The sequence below is a fragment of the Saccopteryx leptura genome, chromosome 1 (genome assembly GCF_036850995.1).
Source record: "Saccopteryx leptura isolate mSacLep1 chromosome 1, mSacLep1_pri_phased_curated, whole genome shotgun sequence".
In the NCBI taxonomy this organism is placed as follows: domain Eukaryota; kingdom Metazoa; phylum Chordata; class Mammalia; order Chiroptera; family Emballonuridae; genus Saccopteryx; species Saccopteryx leptura.
Window position 1 is genome coordinate 28,481,876 of NC_089503.1, and position 17,623 is coordinate 28,499,498.

At 43.2% G+C, this 17,623-nt stretch overlaps 1 protein-coding gene across 1 annotated transcript in view; it reads left to right on the forward strand.

Annotated features, from left to right (window-relative positions):
* Window positions 1–7,463: 7,463 nt before the first annotated feature.
* Window positions 7,464–17,623, forward strand: part of FBXO3 (F-box protein 3) — a 37,438-nt gene continuing 27,278 nt past the window's right edge. The window contains exons 1-3 of the mRNA XM_066363512.1: window positions 7,464–7,621; window positions 12,287–12,376; window positions 15,453–15,616. Of these exons, the coding sequence (XP_066219609.1) occupies window positions 7,518–7,621; window positions 12,287–12,376; window positions 15,453–15,616 (358 nt within the window). The 5' untranslated portion in view covers window positions 7,464–7,517. The remainder of the gene's footprint in view (window positions 7,622–12,286; window positions 12,377–15,452; window positions 15,617–17,623) is intronic.

The following is a 17,623-nucleotide window of genomic DNA, read 5'->3' on the forward strand; positions in this document are numbered from 1 at the left end:
CACCTTAGGGTGCTGTCTTCATACTGGAGAGATAGCTTGAGAAACATATTTTTGGCACAAGGTAGGACTGTTAGCCATACCTTGAGGCAAAACTGTCCACTGGTATTGCTCCATTTGAGCCTAGAAATTAAGTGAAGGAACACTGAATGCAAAATGCTTGCAATCATGAGAGCTTAAAGGAATAGTAAAAAAGCAATCCTTCAAGTCAATAATTACAAGGTAAAAATTCCATGGAATGGCAGTAGGAGAAGGGTGTCCTTGCTGGAGAGGACCCATAATTTCCAGTCTTATTTATTGCTCTCAAATCTTGTAATAGCCTCCAGTTTCCTTATTTCTTTTTAATAACAAATATAGGCATATTCCATGGACTATTAGATGGTTCAATGTGCCCAAGCTGTAACTGCTCTTGTACCAATCAAGCAGCTGCCTTAAGTTTCTCCTGAGAAAGGGGCCATTCATTGGCTTACCCATACAGGATTATCTGATTTCCAAGTAATTGGGTCTGCACAATGCATTATTGGGGTAGCAGGAGCTACCAAGGCCCCTATGCTAAATTTTGATATCCTAATCCATGCTTTCTGGTATTCAGTGCCACTTCTATGGGGGTGAGAATTCCCTGCTGTTCTTTCTCTAGTCCCTTAGTAGACAAAAATCCCTGATCAAGTATTTGAATACTAACTAAACTATTAGGACTGACAAGCAACGCTCCCATATTTTTCAAAACATCTCAACCCCATGAATTAACTGGCAATCCAGGAAGCACATAAGGTTTAAAAATCCAGAATGACCTTCTTTATCTTCCCATTATAAAAAAGTAGAACTTTATTGAGGGGATTTACTCTGCCCTATACCTTGTAATTCTGTAGCTGCTGCATAAGTGGGCCAGAAAGGAGGCCAATGTAGCTTAGCAATAACAGATACATCAGCTCCAGTATCTAAAAATCCTTTAAATTTACACCCTTGTATTGTTAGTTCCATTTCAGGGCATTCCTATTTTTTTAAATTTAATTGGAAAAATCAGAGGAGCCAAATCACTAATTTCCTTGGGGCTCCTTTTGCAGGATGTGGCCTGAGAAGCAGAATTAGCATTCTTATATACATACTATTCTTCTAACTGCCTAAAGCAGCTTGAGACAAATTCTTGAAATGACTTATCAGGGCCCTGCTTAATTTTGCTCAATTCTTTTGTTTTGCCTACCTGAGTATAACCTTACACATAAACAAGACTATGCACAAAAAACACAAGTATAACATATATATAATTTTGATTAATCCTAATACTTGAATTGCTATTTGGCTCCTAACTCTGAACACACCTCACAATGCACTAACCAAATTAGTAAGTCTTAAGGATCTACATTCTATTCTATTTAAATTTAAATGAGTGCTCCTTACAAGTTCTAAAATCATTTTATTTTTTCTAAATATTAGAGCCAGCATTTTCAATTTTTGCATGCAAAGAAAAAGAACTTAATTCAGGCCTTAAAAACAGACACATTTTAGACAACATTAAACAAAGACTAAACAGAAACAAGAATTAGACAAACCAGAGAGAAACCCGAGATTTCAGAGCACAACCAGATTAGAAAGATGCCTGCCTGATTTTAGTCAGGGCATTTTCTGACAGACGGACTGAAGGATGGGACTAAACAAAATCTCCCTGAGAAAATTTGTTCTCGGCAGCTGCTGGGATGTTTTCTATAGTCAGATCCAACACAGGTCCCCTGCCTCAATTTCCAGGCAAAAAATAAGAAACAAAATGATAGTTCAGAAGATTTTAGTTAGAACATTAAAGAAAATCAGACCATAACAGGAAAAGCTGTAACTTTCCTAATACCTGAGTCTCCTATCCATTCGCAAATTCTATAGTCACTGTAACTGGCGGCTCAGGTTGACTATGCTGAGATTTCTCCCCTACTTCAACGGCCTTTTCATGAAAGTCTGACTTCCACAGCAAATAATCACCCCTGGAGAGACAAGCACAAGCAATTGCCTTCCAGTCATTTGGGGAAGAGCCTTTGCACTAACAGTATCTAATAAACCAAGTGAAAAAGGGGCAGAAGGCCCACACTGAACACAAGCAAGTTTAATTTCTTTCAGATTTCTAAAAGGTACAGGTTCATGTTCTTGCACTAGTCTCCCTGTATCATCCTGTCTTTCTACAATAGGAAAACAGGTAAAGCCATTTACTGTTTCCCCTATATTTCTTTTTTTTTTTTCCATTTTTTTTTCTGAAGCTGGAAACAGGGAGAGACAGTCAGACAGACTCCCGCATGCGCCCGACCGGGATCCACCCGGCACGCCCACCATGGGGCGACGCTCTGCCCACCAGGGGGCAATGCTCTGCCCATCCTGGGCGTCGCCATGTTGCGACCAGAGCCACTCTAGCGCCTGGGGCAGAGGCCACAGAGCCATCCCCAGCGCCCGGGCCATGTTTGCTCCAATGGAGCCTTGGCTGTGGGAGGGGAAGAGAGAGACAGAGAGGAAAGCGCAGCGGAGGGGTGGAGAAGCAAATGGGCGCTTCTCCTGTGTGCCCTGGCCGGGAATCGAACCCGGGTCCTCCACACGCTAGGCCGACGCTCTACCGCTGAGCCAACCGGCCAGGGCCCCCCCTATATTTCAAGCCTGGTCTAGAGGTTGCTGGAGAGGGGATTTCCCAGATTTTGAGCTATAGACTCTGGAATCAGGCTGATAAAGGGAACGGAGGAGCAGAGGGTTGAATGTAGGAAGGAGCCGAGGGCAACAGAGGCCCCACAGCTAAGGCAGCCATAGCCACAGATTTTTTTTCCCCCGAGTCATCCTCAGACTCTAAGTTGTCCTCGTATTCACATCCCTCTGTTTCCTGCTCACCCTGATACTCTTCAGACAATGATTTGTCCTCATACAGAAACATTTCTATGAAAAAGTCCCTTATTTTTTACCCTAACTCCCATAATATTTTACTGCCAATTAAACACTTTCTTTATTCATTGTGCACACTTCACTTAGGGAGTTCCGTCACCTGCCTTCAGTTTAGCTTTCTTGTGCTCAAGTCCCTGTTCGGGCGCCACTGGCCATGGACCAGCATGGCTCCTAATTCTGGGTTTTGAGTGAGAATGGTGCAGAATTAAGAAAACAGATTCATTAAGAAAAAAGGATGGGATCAGGAGGACTCTTCAATGCTGATGGCAATATCCGAGTGCCCCATAGCCCCAGTTTGCTTTATTATATAGCCATGTGCAAATCAAGGAAGTCCTTGATACAAACTTCCACATCTGAGGCTAAAACAGGAATTCTCCCAAGGCATAAACAGGAATCCCCCTACCATGCATAAGTGAAATCAACCAACATCTGAACAAACAAAGAGTAAGAGGAGGGGCATGTAAATTGCCTCCAGCAACTTAAGCAAGCAAGTGAAGTGGGTGCAAATACTCAGTATCATAGCCAATATGGAGGTGAAGGGGGGAGAACTTAGGCTTTTGCTAAGCCTTGAATCTTTTTTTTTTTTTAATTTTTTTTTTTTTTCATTTTTCTGAAGCTGGAAACAGGGAGAGACAGTCAGACAGACTCCCGCATGCGCCCGACCAGGATCCACTCGGCACATCCACCATGAGGCGACGCTCTGCCCACCAGGGGGTGATGCTCTGCCCATCCTGGGCGTCGCCATGTTGCAACCAGAGCCACTCTAGCGCCTGGGGCAGAGGCCACAGAGCCATCCCCAGCGCCCAGGCCATGTTTACTCCAATGGAGCCTTGGCTGCGGGAGGGGAAGAGAGAGACAGAGAGGAAAGCGCGGCGGAGGGGTGGAGAAGCAAATGGGCGCTTCTCCTGTGTGCCCTGGCCGGGAATCGAACCCGGGTCCTCCGCACGCTAGGCCAACGCTCTACCGCTGAGCCAACCGGCCAGGGCCTAAGCCTTGAATCTAAAAAAGGCTTTTTGCCATTTATGGTCCACAAACAGAAAATGGAGACTGGGTTGAGACCACCTCCCCAGAAAAACATGGGCTGTTGCAGAAGGGGCTGGTATCAGATGGTACTTTCCAAGGTGGGAAGTGGCAGAGGCTGGCAGCCTAGGAAGAGGGGGCAAGAGGGGATAGCAGGGGCCCTGAGTCCAGCCACATGGGGGAAGAAAGTCCTGTGCCTGAGCAGCTCTCCTGGCCTTTGGAGGTGGGGGTAGAAGGAAACCATCTAAGAAAATAAAAATATGTATGTAGGTGCACGGGTTTTCTTCTGGCCTTAGGCTCCACTATGGTTTGCACAACACTATGGGATCCTGGGGTTTTTTTGTTGTTGTTGTTGTTCTGGATTTTGGTATTTTGTTCATTATGTAATTTTTAGCATTAATTTTGATTTTTTGAAAAATATTATTTATCTTGATTAGTGAGGTTTTTTGGCACACACACCCCCACCGCCATTAAATTTGGGGCTCCAGGTAAGTGCCTCTCTGGCCTCACCTTAATCCTGACCATAACAGTACGGTCACTTCATACTCTCAGTTTTTTCATTAGGTCTTAACGACCAAGTCCAAATGAAAGGAAAATGCAATAGGCTAGCAGAAGCAAACACAATGTACTTGTAACTCTTACCAGCTTTCAGATTTAAAACAAAGCCCATCTGAGGAAGAAGTGGAGACAAACATGAATTAGGAGCAAATGCCTTTATAAATATATGTAACAGAAATGACTCTCTGTCTTCATTCATTCAACTTCAATCTAACTTTCTGCTTGTTGAATGCCAGACTAGGCCCAGGGGTTACAAGAATGAAAAAGACTGAGAGCTTAGTCTGGTGAGAGAGACAAGCAGAAAACAACTGACCTAAATCCAATTCTGTTAGATTCAGGGAGTACTGGGGCTGCCAAAGAGTGTAACTATTGAAGGAACAGTAAGTGCTGATATGGCTCCTGTGAGGCTGAGAACAAAGAAGGTCAGAGACCCTTATCAGAAGTTTATGTTTGAAATTCGCCACTAAGCTAAAACCGGCCCCTGTTGCTATGCCGGCCCCTGTTGCTATGCTGCGTGTGACCTCCCTAGCCAATAGCTAAACTGCCACATCTGCTTCTGTACTATGCTTGCTAACTTAGGATATATAAGGGCCTGGCTGTAAGCTCCAGGTGCGGCTTCCGTTTGCAGCTCCTTGTGGGCACGGTGTCTCTGGACATCTTGGGAGTTCGCCCCTGCGCAGGTTAAACTGGCCAATAAAGTAACATCTTAACTCCTGAAAGTCTCTGACGTTTGTTCTCATACCCAGTGGATGCTACAAATTCAATAAACGCTTTCAATATGTGTGTTGGAGGTACAGAGATATAAGCAGAGGAGCTTTTGTTGTTGTTTTTGCTGGGTATCTCATTTGTATTTCTGGGGTTTTAACTTGTGGAGATGATTGAGTGACGACATGGCAAAGGCCGTGCCATTGAAAGATCTGTATTACTTACATTTCCCTGGAGAAGGGGCATAATGCTCCATGCAGGCCACAGCAGGAACATCAGGTTTCGGGCAGCAGGCGGAAGCAGGAGCAAGGGGAAAGTTTGGGTCAGGGACTTTATTGGGGTTTCCACTGGGAAGGCAGAGGAAGGCAGAATAAACAGCTTAGAACGGTTAGTTTAAACAATAAATGGTGGGCTTTGGGCTGTAGGGGTGCTCTCTTGTGGCCTGGTGCCTGGCCCTGGGATGATTGAGAACAGGGGAACTATTAGCTCAGTGTGTGAGCATTAGATAAAAGGGGTGGTTGCTTGCGTATGAGAGGTATACTCCCAAGTAAGTCACTTACTTTCTTTAGGGATTAACTAGGCAGTCAGCAGGATTTTTAGTATGTCAAAACATTGTAAGATACAGAAAATAAACATGCTTAATACCATCCTGTGGGAGGAGGAGGGAGGGGTTATTAATATTAGACAAAACCATAAAACATTAATGGTATGAACTGAAGAAATGAAGTGGGGTATTTGGGGGGAGATCATTTCACTTTTCCAAATAATTAGGAGGAAACTTTCTCCAGGAAATGGAAAGTTTGGAAAACTTAGTGATAGATGTATGTATAGGCTTGAAAAATTAACATTTATTGAATATCTAGCTTCATTACCATCCATAAATCTCCTTAGGGGAGGGATGGTTTTTAGAGATGAGTAAACAGGCTCATAGAATTTAGGCAGTTTTAACTAGCCCACCGTCTCACTTCTGGTAAATGACGGATGCATGGAGGCCAGATCTGACTGGAGGCCCCAAAGTCCCTTACATCAGTGGTCTCCAACCCCCGGGCCACGGACCGGTAATGGTCCGTGGGCCATTTGGTGCCGGTCTGCAGAGAATGAATAAATAACTTACATTATTTCCATTTTATTTATATTTAAGTCTGAACGATGTTTTATTTTTTAAAAATGACCAGATTCCCTCTGTTACATCCATCTAAGACTCACTCTTGACGCTTGTCTTAGTCACGTGATACATTTATCCGTCCCATCCTAAAGGCCAGTCCGTGAAAATATTTTGTGACATTAAACTGGTCCGTGGCCCAGAAAAGGTTGGGGACCACTGCCTTACACCATACCACCTTTGGAAAAGCAAAGAAAAGAAGAAATCAGGTCGGATAAGTGATGTACCGTTGGCGCACAATCCATGACCCTTCTCCTACGCCCTCTTTAATACCACCTTGGCAAAGCTGAAGAGTGGTCATCATCACTCCTCAATTGCGCGCGGTGGTGGTGGGACCGCTCAGCTTACCCCTTCACACCTGGGTACTTAACTTTCCGAGATTAAACCTTGGCAAAAACAAAAATCCACTTACTATGGACTTTACATTGTCCCAGTACGCTGAAAAATAACCACGAGAACCAAGTGACGGTGACCCTTAGATTCAGTCCTTGTAAACCTTTTTACTTGGAGTTAAAATTATGCACTCAAGGATTATTTCCGCAGTTTGGGAGAAGAGCCTCCAGCCAGTGCCTGTGGCCCCTGCTTAGTGGAACAGAAAGTGGTTCGGAGCCGCCGCTGTATGCGAGGGACAGGCGGAGCGAGGTTGAGGGGGGAGGGGGTGGCAATGAAGGGGTTCTAGGTCGGGAAACGAAGAGAAGCAATGGATTTGGAGGCCATGGGCGGAGAGGATTTAGCGTCAGATTTGGGGCCGCGCTTCAAGGATACCGGGTGTAAAATTTCTCATGAGGGACTGGAGGCTGAAGACTTGAGAACAAAGCCAGAAAGGGGGTCCATGATGAGCAAGTTTAGGGACCGGAAAGGAACGAGAGCTCCGGCGACCTTAGGTATTGCACGTGCGCACCAAGCGGAGCTCGCGCATCTCAGGAGGAGAGGAGATGCCAGACGCGCGGGGATGCAAGACGCAGAAGGCTCCTACCGCGCTGGCGCGAAGCCACCGGGCGGTGGGCGGAGCGTTTTTCCAGGCACGGCCCTCGGCCCACCCTGTGGGCGGGACTGTCCAGAGGTTACATAACAAACCTGTGCGAGCCGCTAAGGAGCGGCTCCAGTGCTGGCGGCGGGGGCGGGGCCAAGCCGGGTCTTGGGCGGGGCCAGGCTTGCACCGGCAGGCAAGATGGCGGCCATGGAGACAGAGCCTGCGACTCTGACCCTAGAATCGCTGCCTACCGATCCCCTGCTCCTGATCTTATCCTTCTTGGACTACCGGGACCTAATCAAGTAATGGGACGACGCGCATGGCAGGGGTGGGGTCACGGGGCGGGAGGATGCGTTGAGGCAGGAGGGATGGAGGCCCGGCTAGCCACCTAGACCAGGTCCCCGGTGTGAACCAGAAGGTGATGCCTGGGCCGCCCTCCTGCAGAGCCACCGGGGGGCCGGGGCGAGTCGGGGGCGGTAAGAGCCACGCCTTGAGGTCTTCCTCCCGTCCAGAGTCCAAGCCTGAAGAGCGACGGGAGCCCTCTCTCCCGGGCCTCCGGGAGGCTTATTTCCGGGGCGAGGTACTGCTTCCCGCTGCCACCCCGCCGACCCCCGCACCCCACGCCCACCGTGCTCCCCGATGTGGCCCAGTCCAGGCCGCTTTGGAAAGCCCCTTCCCGGCCGAGCGCTCTTCTCTATTTGGGCCCCGGGGCCTGCGGAGTCGAGCGCCGGAATAGACAGGTGGGGCACCGGGGAGAAGGAGCCAGGCGATCCCCTGACCTCTAGGTGCGACTTCCGCGGCACCACGATGTCTGGCAGGGCACATTTTAGGACTTCTGTGCCGGGAAGTTGTTTTGCTTTCAGCCTTCCTCTTCACGGTCGCGTGTTGCATTTTGTGTTTTGGTACTGACTTCCGATGGTGCGATTACAGGTGACCGCTTTCTTTCCTGTACGCTTTGGGTTTCCCAGATGACCAGCACCTGTTCCAAAAATAAACACCGGTTGCTGGTCAGGGTACTTAAATGCCTAGTTCCTTCAGCATTAGAAACTATCTGGGATGGTGGAAGAAATGGCGCTGTTTATACCCTTGACAGCTGGTGGCATGGCCCTTGTCTTTCTTGTGCCACCACATATATTGAAGAGGAGGCGAAGTCGCCCTCTTTAGGACGGGTAGGCGAGACTTGTTTTGTTTTTGTTTTTTGGGGAGTTTTTATTTGGATTAACCAATGAGTCTAGCCATTTGATGATTGTACCCTGTGTTATATCAGAGGTCTTTTTAGAAATACAGTCTTTTTGGAGTTACTGGTAGCTGTTGATTGGCCTAAGCTAAGTGGTGAGTTTCTAGGATAACTAGTTTCTGGCTACTTTCTATATTAGTATCCATAACACTTTTATTTTTTTCCTTAAAATAAATTTTTCTCGACCCAGGCTTCTAAGACAGATCTTGCTTTCGTTCTCCTTAAAAACTTACAGTGCTTCTTGTTTGAAGACTATAATCTAAAAATATGAAAGCATTTAAGGTTCTTATCATTTGGCGTAATCCACTCTAGCCAAATCACTTTTGCCAGCATCCTACATGCTTGTTTTTGTTGTTGTTGTTGTTCTGTAGCTTAAGCTCTTGACCTTGCCTGGAATGCCTTGCCCTCCTCTTCTCATCCTGGCAAGATGAAATTCCTTTAAGACCCTCTTGATTCCTCTCTCTAACTTCTTTTTATTTGCCATGCCAGATGGATTGTGCACTTTTTAAATGTAAAGACTGTCTTGGTTATCTTTGTAGTCATCATTTATTAACAGATTTTTTTTTTTTCTGTATTTTTCTGAAGCCAGAAACGGGGAGAGACAGTCAGATTCCCGCATGCGCCCGACCGGGATCCACCCGGCACGCCTACCTGGGGGCGACGCAGACAGGGAGCGATGCTCTGCCCCTCCAGGGCGTTGCTCTGTTGTGACCAGAGCCACTCTAGCACCTGGGGCAGAGGCCATGGAGCCATCCCCAGCGCCCGGGCCATCCCGGGGCATCTTCGCTCCAGTGGAGCCTCGGCTGCGGGAAATGAAGAGAGAGACAGAGAGGAAGGAGAGGGGGAGGGGTGGAGAAGCAGATGGGCGCTTCTCCTGTGTGCCCTGGCTGGGAATCGAACCCGGGACTTCTACACGCCAGGCCGACGCTCTACCACTGAGCCAACCAGCCAGGGCCAACAGATTTTTTTTAATGCCTTTTTTGTGCCAGCCTGTTAAATGTTTTGGATACGAGAGTGAACAAGACAGATAAGGCCCCTTTCATGAAGCTTACAGTGTAGTGGGCAGGGTGGAAAACAAACAGGTGCACAATACAAGAGGTGCTATATGCTATGGAGGAAATAAGTCAGTTGCTCGATTAAGGAATGAGAGGGAGAGACAATTCAAATCCAAAGGAGCTACCGTATATGAAGGACTCCATAGAGCAGTTTTGGCAGAGGGAACGGTGTGTTTCAAGGCTGATTGGACAGTAGTGTGGCCTGTTGGAGGAGCTAGAAGACTAGTGTTGCAGGAGGTAGGGAGTGACTCACAGGCAGAACGGCTTGAGAAGAGATTGGTGAGATCATGCAGGACCTTGTGAGCCAAGCTGAGGAGATCAGAGGTTATTTTAAATGCTTAGATAGTAATCAAAGTTTTAAACAGATGTGACATGAGCCCTCCAATGTTTACGAAAGTGAACTGAGTTGAATACTTGTATTAGGGTTCTTGAGAGAAAAAGTGTGTGTGTGTGTGTGTGTGTATGATTTTTTTTAATAAGGTAATGGTTCGTGAATTATGGAGGCTGAGCAGTCAGTCCTACTATCTGCCATCAGCAAGCTAGAGACCCAAGAAAGCTGGTGATATAATTCCAAGGGCTGAGAGCTGGAAAGACAATGACGCAGATTCCAGTCTGGGTCAGAAAGCCTGAGCATCAGGAATGCTGAGGGCTAAAAGATCCCTATCTCAGCTCAAGTAGTCAAGTGGAGAGCAGATCTAACCTTCCTCTGCCTTTTTGTTCTATTCAGGCCCACAGTGGCTTGGATGATGTCCACTCACATTGAGGGGGGCCATCTGGTTTACTTAGTCTACCAATTCAAATGCTAATCTTTTCCAGAAACATTCCCCACAGACACAGCCGGGAATAATGTTTAACCAGCTATTGGGGCATCCCTTGGCCCAAGCAAGTTGACACATAAAATTGATCATCACAAATACCATTGAATTTTATCCACAGATAAGTTCCCAGTGTACTGCAACATCTTTCCTACACTATCAAGCCCAACTTTGCCAGATGCTACTTTGCTCGTTGCTACTAAGCTCTAAAGCAGGGGTCCCCAAACTACGGTTCCCAGGCCACATGCGGCCCCCTGAGGCCATTTATCCGGCCCCCACCACACTTCCGGAAGGGGCACCTCTTTCATTGGTGGTCAGTGAGAGGAGTATAGTTCCCATTGAAATACTGGTCAGTTTGTTGATTTAAATTTACTTGTTCTTTATTTTAAATATTGTATTTGTTCCTGTTTTGTTTTTTTTACTTTAAAATAAGATATGTGCAGTGTGCATAGGGATTTGTTCATAGTTTTTTTTTATAGTCTGGCCCTCCAACGGTCTGAGGGACAGTGAACTGGCCCCCTGTGAAAAAAGTTTGGGGACCCCTGCTCTAAAGTGTTTGGTACATATTTGCTAAACTGGATTGGGTTGGATTGGGTTCGTCCATTGGGGTCATTGTGTAATATCAGCTGCATAGTTTGAATTTCCTCCTCCATTCCAGGGTGATTTATTGTGTATAAGTCATTCTTAACCCCTTCTGTGTATCAGAGTTACATGTGGCACTTTTAAACTTATACATGCTTGAGGTAAAGATCTCACCTCAAGCCACCTAAGTCAGAATATCTAGAACATACTGTGCATCAAAATCATCTTTGGTGCTTATTTCAGAGATTCCCTTATGTTGTTTAACTCTTGGGACAGTGGAGGGAGAAGGATCAAGAAAAGAGGACTCTATCTAAATCACAAAATCAGAGGACTTCCAGTGTTTGCAAATGTTAGTTTGGGCATCTTGAGAGCTTGGTAGAAAAGAATGAGCATGAATTTTGTTTAAAATTTGAAAATTATAAGTTTTTAACATGTCCCACTCATGGCCTTGACAAATCCTCCATGTCTTTTAAGATTCCCTTAATTGATTAGCCATTGTCCAAGTGAGATCTTTGAATGCCTACTGTCTATAACTTGTGATTCCTCTTCTGAAAAGCTAGAAATATATTTTCTTAATCGAAGGTTCATTCTTTTTGCAAATTAAGTATGTAGTGTAGGATTTACAGGATGTGGCACAGTTGTACTAGGACTTATATATAATAAGAAAATTATTTGTTTCTAACATTCCACGTTTTTGAGCACTGATGCTAACTTCAACAGCCATGGATATTGAAATTGGATTGTTATTACTCTGACACTTTTCATAGATGGGCTCTCCAATAGTTGGTATAATTAAAAAGTGGTTTTGGCTGCAATTTTTATTTCTTTTAAGAAAAATTAGAACAAAACAAACACAAATCCTGTGTATTTAATATCAAATGTCTCACAGATCTTAAAGAAAAAACTGCTGTTACACCTGAGTAATATTTCTTTCTATATGCGGAAATGATTATCGTTACTGTAAGGAGTGTAGGAAGGCTCCTTGATTTGAAATTAACTCCAATGGTTTATATGTTTCATAGACTTTCATATGAATATTACAGCTGTAGAGGTTTGGGGGTTTATATGTGAACTCAGATTTTAGTGCTTAAAAGGTAATTTATACTAGCTAAAACATTAAAAAGATTTTGAAAATATTTTGCAATTATAAGGGTAGAAAATGGAAAATAACAAAAGTAAAAGGAATAGAACAAAACTTCACATTGACCATTTTAATCTTTATTTTAGAATTATTTTCTTATTTTCTTTTATACTAACCATGAATCTGGTTATTGTCAGTTGTTGCTACGTCAGTCGAAGACTTAGCCAGCTATCAAGTCATGATCCTCTGTGGAGAAGACATTGCAAAAAATACTGGCTGATATCTGAGTGAGTATTCAGGAAATGCTGGTATTCTCCCAGCCTCTACCCTTGGCCCTCTGTGAACTCTCCTGCACTGTTCAGGTTAGAGTGCCTACTTGTGACTTCTGTATTTCTAACTCCCAAACCTGAATGTCCACCCCGACATCCCCACTGAGCTCTAGACTTGTGTGTATAACCGGCTGCGGGACCTTTCCATTGAATGACCCACAAGTGTTCATTGAATTCAGTAAATGTTAATAAATCTGAGTGTAGATAACAGAAGGTGGGAGTTGAAAAAGTGAAAGAACAGGTAGGATTGCTAATATCTTTTCCTTAGATTGAGGGGACTCTAGTATTGACTGAAGTTGTAAAGCAAGAAGTGGAGGCTTAAGTCTGTTATTGACAGTTGTGAGCTACTCAGTAGACCTAAATTTAATAACAGAGCTGTCAAACATTGGGAGGAGGCATAATGGGGGAGAGAGAATTTTAAGTATTGCTACATCTGTCTTTTAGAGTATCAGTAGATAGCTATAAAATTGACCAATCAATAGAGGCATAAATATTTAGAATTATAGAGATCATTTCTAGAAATAACTGAAGTTTCCTTTGAGGGGTTGGGCTTAGAACAGGAGACTAGTTTTACATCAAAATTCTTTGGTACTTTTTTGATTTTGATAAATAGTGCATGTATATAGTATTTACATTAATAAAAAGATACTTTTCTTCTAACACCCCCCCCCCCAAAAGAAACCTCAGCACCCTGAATTGTTCTTTTCTTCATCTTTAAACCTGATATTTCTGCATTCCTAGTCTTCATGGAAGTACCATCCTGTCTACCCAGGCTTCTTAGCCAAAAGCAGGGATCATCTCAGATCTCTCCTCTGTCCTCTCTCTACCTCTTTCCCTCCATTTATTCAGTTACCAAGCCTTTCTGATTTGGGCCTCTGTATATTTCTTGAATCTTCCTACTCATTTCATCTCACTGTCAGTTTTAATTCAGTTCATCATCTCTGCAAAACTTCCTCACTCATCTCCCAGGCTCTAGCTTACACCCTCCCATACCACAGCCACAGTCTGCTTTTTGAACTACCCTGTTAAAACTCTCCAGTGGCTCTTCTTTTCCTGCAGGCTAAGGTCCTGCTTGAGCTGTTACCTTAAGGCTGGTTGTGGCTGCCTTATCTTATATCACTTCTAACTCTTTTTTTTTTTTTTTGTACTTTTCTGAAGCTGGAAACGGGGAGACAGTCAGACAGACACCCGCACGCGCCCGACCGGGATCCACCCAGCACACCCACCAGGGAGCGATGCTCTGGTCATCCAGGGCATGGCTCTGTTGCGACCAGAGCCACTCTAGGGTCTGAGGCAAAGTCCAAGGAGCCATCCCCAGCACCCGGGGCCATCTTTGCTCCAGTGGAGCCTTGGCTGTGGGAGGGGAAGAGAGAGACAGAAAGGAAGGAGAGGGGGAGGGGTGGAGAAGCAGATGGGCGCTTCTCCTGTGTGCCCTGGCTGGGAATCGAACCCGGGACTTCCACATGCCAGGCTGACGCTCTACCACTGAGCCAACCGGCCAGGGCCTACACTTCATTTTTTTCTCCCTCATAACACTATGCATTTTTGAAGGCAAAAAAGTATGCCTTTTTTTTAATATCCTCAGTGGCTAAGTAGACACTCAATAAATATTTGTGGAATTGTACCAAATACAGATATTGAATCGTGATTACTTTTGTGCTATATGATTTCTCTGGCTAAGCCAATGTAAATGAATTAGATTAATATTATTGTATCATTAGATCCTAAATATTTTCTAATATAGAACAACTGCAGTTGACCCTTGAACAATGTGGGTTTGAACTATATAGGTCCACTTATACGCAGATTTTTTTTCAGTAACTATTGTAAATGTATTTTCTCTTCCTTGTGATTTTCTTTCCCAGTTTGCTTTATTGTAAGAGTACAGTATATACTACATATTACTTATAAAATATATGTTAACTGTTTTTTTATCTAAGGCAGTGATTTTCAACCTTTGTTTCTCACGCACTCATAAACTAATTACTAAAGAAAAAGGGCCCTGACCTCTTCTTCCTTAGTAACTAATTTATTTGTGCCATAAGATGAAAATGGTTGTATTTAGTCAGGGGCACTGACTAAATTAGTAATTTAGTGTGTGTGTAATTAGACACACTTAGTAATTAGTGTGTGTTTGTGCCATGAAAAAAAAAAAGGTTGAAAATCACTGATCCAAGGTGACCAATCATCCTCCTTTAGGGGGGACAGTCCTTTTGTAAGTTCCGTCCTCCTTCGAAATGTGTCCTCCTACATGTCCTCCTTTTTGATATTGGAAGACTAGTCTGTAAATGTCCGTATGCGATCGATGCAGAGTCGATCCATTACATGTGATGTGATGTATCTAAACGAGTACTTTTTTCTTACAATTATTATTATAAAAATTAATAGGCATGTAAGCATAATTACAATATAAAATATTTCAAGTGTTTTTATTATGCATTTATCGTATTATAGTGTATTATTGTTGCAATTAATAAAATGTTTCTTTTATTTACGATATTGTTTTCTTCCATTTATTTATTTCCTCCTTTTCATTGTAAAAAAGTTGGTCACCTTATGTTATCAGTAAGGCCCACAGGTAACAGTAGCTGTTAGTAGTTAAGTTTGGGGAATCAACAGTTACAGTATTCTCAGATTTTCGTCTGGGGGGTGGTTGGGGAGGTCCACACCCCTAATCCCTGCATTGCTGAAGGGTCCACTGTACATACACACTTTAAAATTTTATAATTGGCATGTTTTTAGGAGCAAGTTGAGATTCACAGTCCATATACCCTTCACATATTTTAGTGAGATTAGAAAATTTAGGAGAAAGGTAAGTAGAAAGTAAGAAAATAAGCGACTCATAATCCTACCATGCCAGCCTGTTAAATTTTTTGGTGTCACTGTTTACTATTTAGTCTTCATTTGTGGCTAAATAAATGAAAAGGAAAATTAAAGTAACCAAACTTTTCAATAAAGCGTGTTGGTAAGTTTCTAAAATACATGCTAATTTCATTTCAAAAGATTCTTAATCTCATTTTTATAATCTGTTTAGGGAAGAGAAAACACAGAAGAATCAGTGTTGGAAATCTCTCTTCATTGATACTTACTCTGATGTAGGAAGATACATTGACCATTATGCTGCTATTAAAAAGGCCTGGGATGATCTCAAGAAATACCTGGAGCCCAGATGTCCTCGGATGGTTTTGTCTCTGAAAGGTACTGGGAACTCAGGGTCCCCCTTCCCCATTTTAGTTACTCTAGTTAAAGTAGGTTAAATAACTTTCAGTCTCTTATTGTTTATGCTGGTCTGTGCTAATCCAACATATCTCTAATTCACCATTCACTTTTGGCCAAAGAATTAGAAAGTCTATATTGCAAAAAGGACCCTAACCTTAGTGCCTGCCCTGTTTTTGCCTATCTCAGGACCCACATGGTTACTCACTAAAGGGTAAGCTGAACTCTGTAATTTTGTATTAGTTTTGTATGAAACTAGTAATACAAAGATTGTTTGAGGATAACTATTGTGATTTCTTTTAAAATAGTTCTTTAATGGAAAAACTGCCTGCTATACCAACCTCTTTCCTGTTTTCAATACAAGTAAATGTTAGACAGACCTGTGGTGGCGCAGTGGATAAAGCGTTGACCTGGAATGCTGAGGTCGCCGGTTCAAAACCCTGGGCTTGCCTGGTCAAGGCTCATATGGGAGTTGATGCTTCCTGCTCCTCCCCACCTTCTCTCTCTCTCTCTCTCTCTCTCTCTCTCTCTAGCTCCCTCCCTCTCTCTCTCCTCTCTAAAAATTAATAAAAGTTAAAAAAAATTAAAAAAAAAAAGTTAGTCTAATACACTGCTCACAAAAATTAGGGGATATTTTAAAGTTTCATATTCATTTTGAAATATCCCCTAATTTTTGTGAGCAGTGTATTTGAACAAGACCAAATAATAAAGACCTGGCCCCTTCAGAGTGTAAGAGCAGCATGCCATATAAGGAAAACTTTCATCCCTATTTTGACATTTACAGAATAATGAAAACTAAGATTTGAACTGAGGTCTTTTTGACCCCAGAATGTGTGCTCTTTCTACTATACCATTATTATCATCCAGTTTTGGCAAGGAATATTAACAAGCTATTTCTCATTCATTTGATTTTTTTAAAATTTAAATTTATACCCAAAAGAGTGCATAAATAGATTGTAGATATATTGCTACTTATCTGTTAGCTTTCAAGTTTTTTCAGATTTCTCCACTAAAAGGAATTTCACACATGTTTTCATTCTGCTGAACTGAAATTGGGATCAGTTGTACTCACATATCTTCCTTTTGAACTCAGTAAGGTCGCTTTGAAACAGCAGTCTTCTTCCGTTGCATATTTCCACTGCAACTTCCCATGCAAATATGAATTTCATACAAATCATGATCGCATGACCTGATACTTAAAACTGAATTGCTAGGAAGTAGAGGAAGAATGATTCAGCAGAGAGAATTGAGCTTTGAAGGAAAATGCCCTTGACTAATATTTTTAATAGCTTTTTCCCTTGGAAGAGAAGAATGATATTATCTACTTGGTATGTGGGATTAAATAATTTCAAGAGAAAAATATTCTGGAGATAGGTATTTGGTGGTGATGAGTAAAATACGTTTACTTATTAAACACAAAGATAGGCACTAAACTAAGTACTTTGTATTATTTCACTTGATTTGCCAAAATTCTATGAGGTAGGTAATTAACAGTTCTCATTTATAGTTTAACTACCTAAGACTTAGCGTCTTAGTGATGCTAAGTAAATTGTTTGCCATCACAAAGCAAAAGGCAGAACCAGGATTTGAATGTAAGGCTGACTTGAGATCTCTGGTCTTAACATCAGTTGAAGGGAGAAAGGACCTATCCTATTTTATTTAAAATGTCTTAGGACCCTTAGAGAACTAGTCCATCTGGAATATGAGAATGGTTCCCCTCTCAGGCACAGTCACTAAGAGACTAAGGATACACAGTAGCTTCTTTCCCTTTTTTTGCACTCAGTTTGGTATTCCCAGGCCTCCTGCTCAGTTTTGTACCTAATGATTGGAAGTGAGGTCGGGGTTGTCGGAAAATTCCGTGACAGCCCGTTTTACTCTAAGGTACCAGTTTTCTGGGGGCTTTGCCATGAGTTGCAATAGGATAAAGGCTCTTTGATATCTATAGTGCCAAGGACTCAAGGAATGCTAGGCCTCTGAGTTGTAGGACTG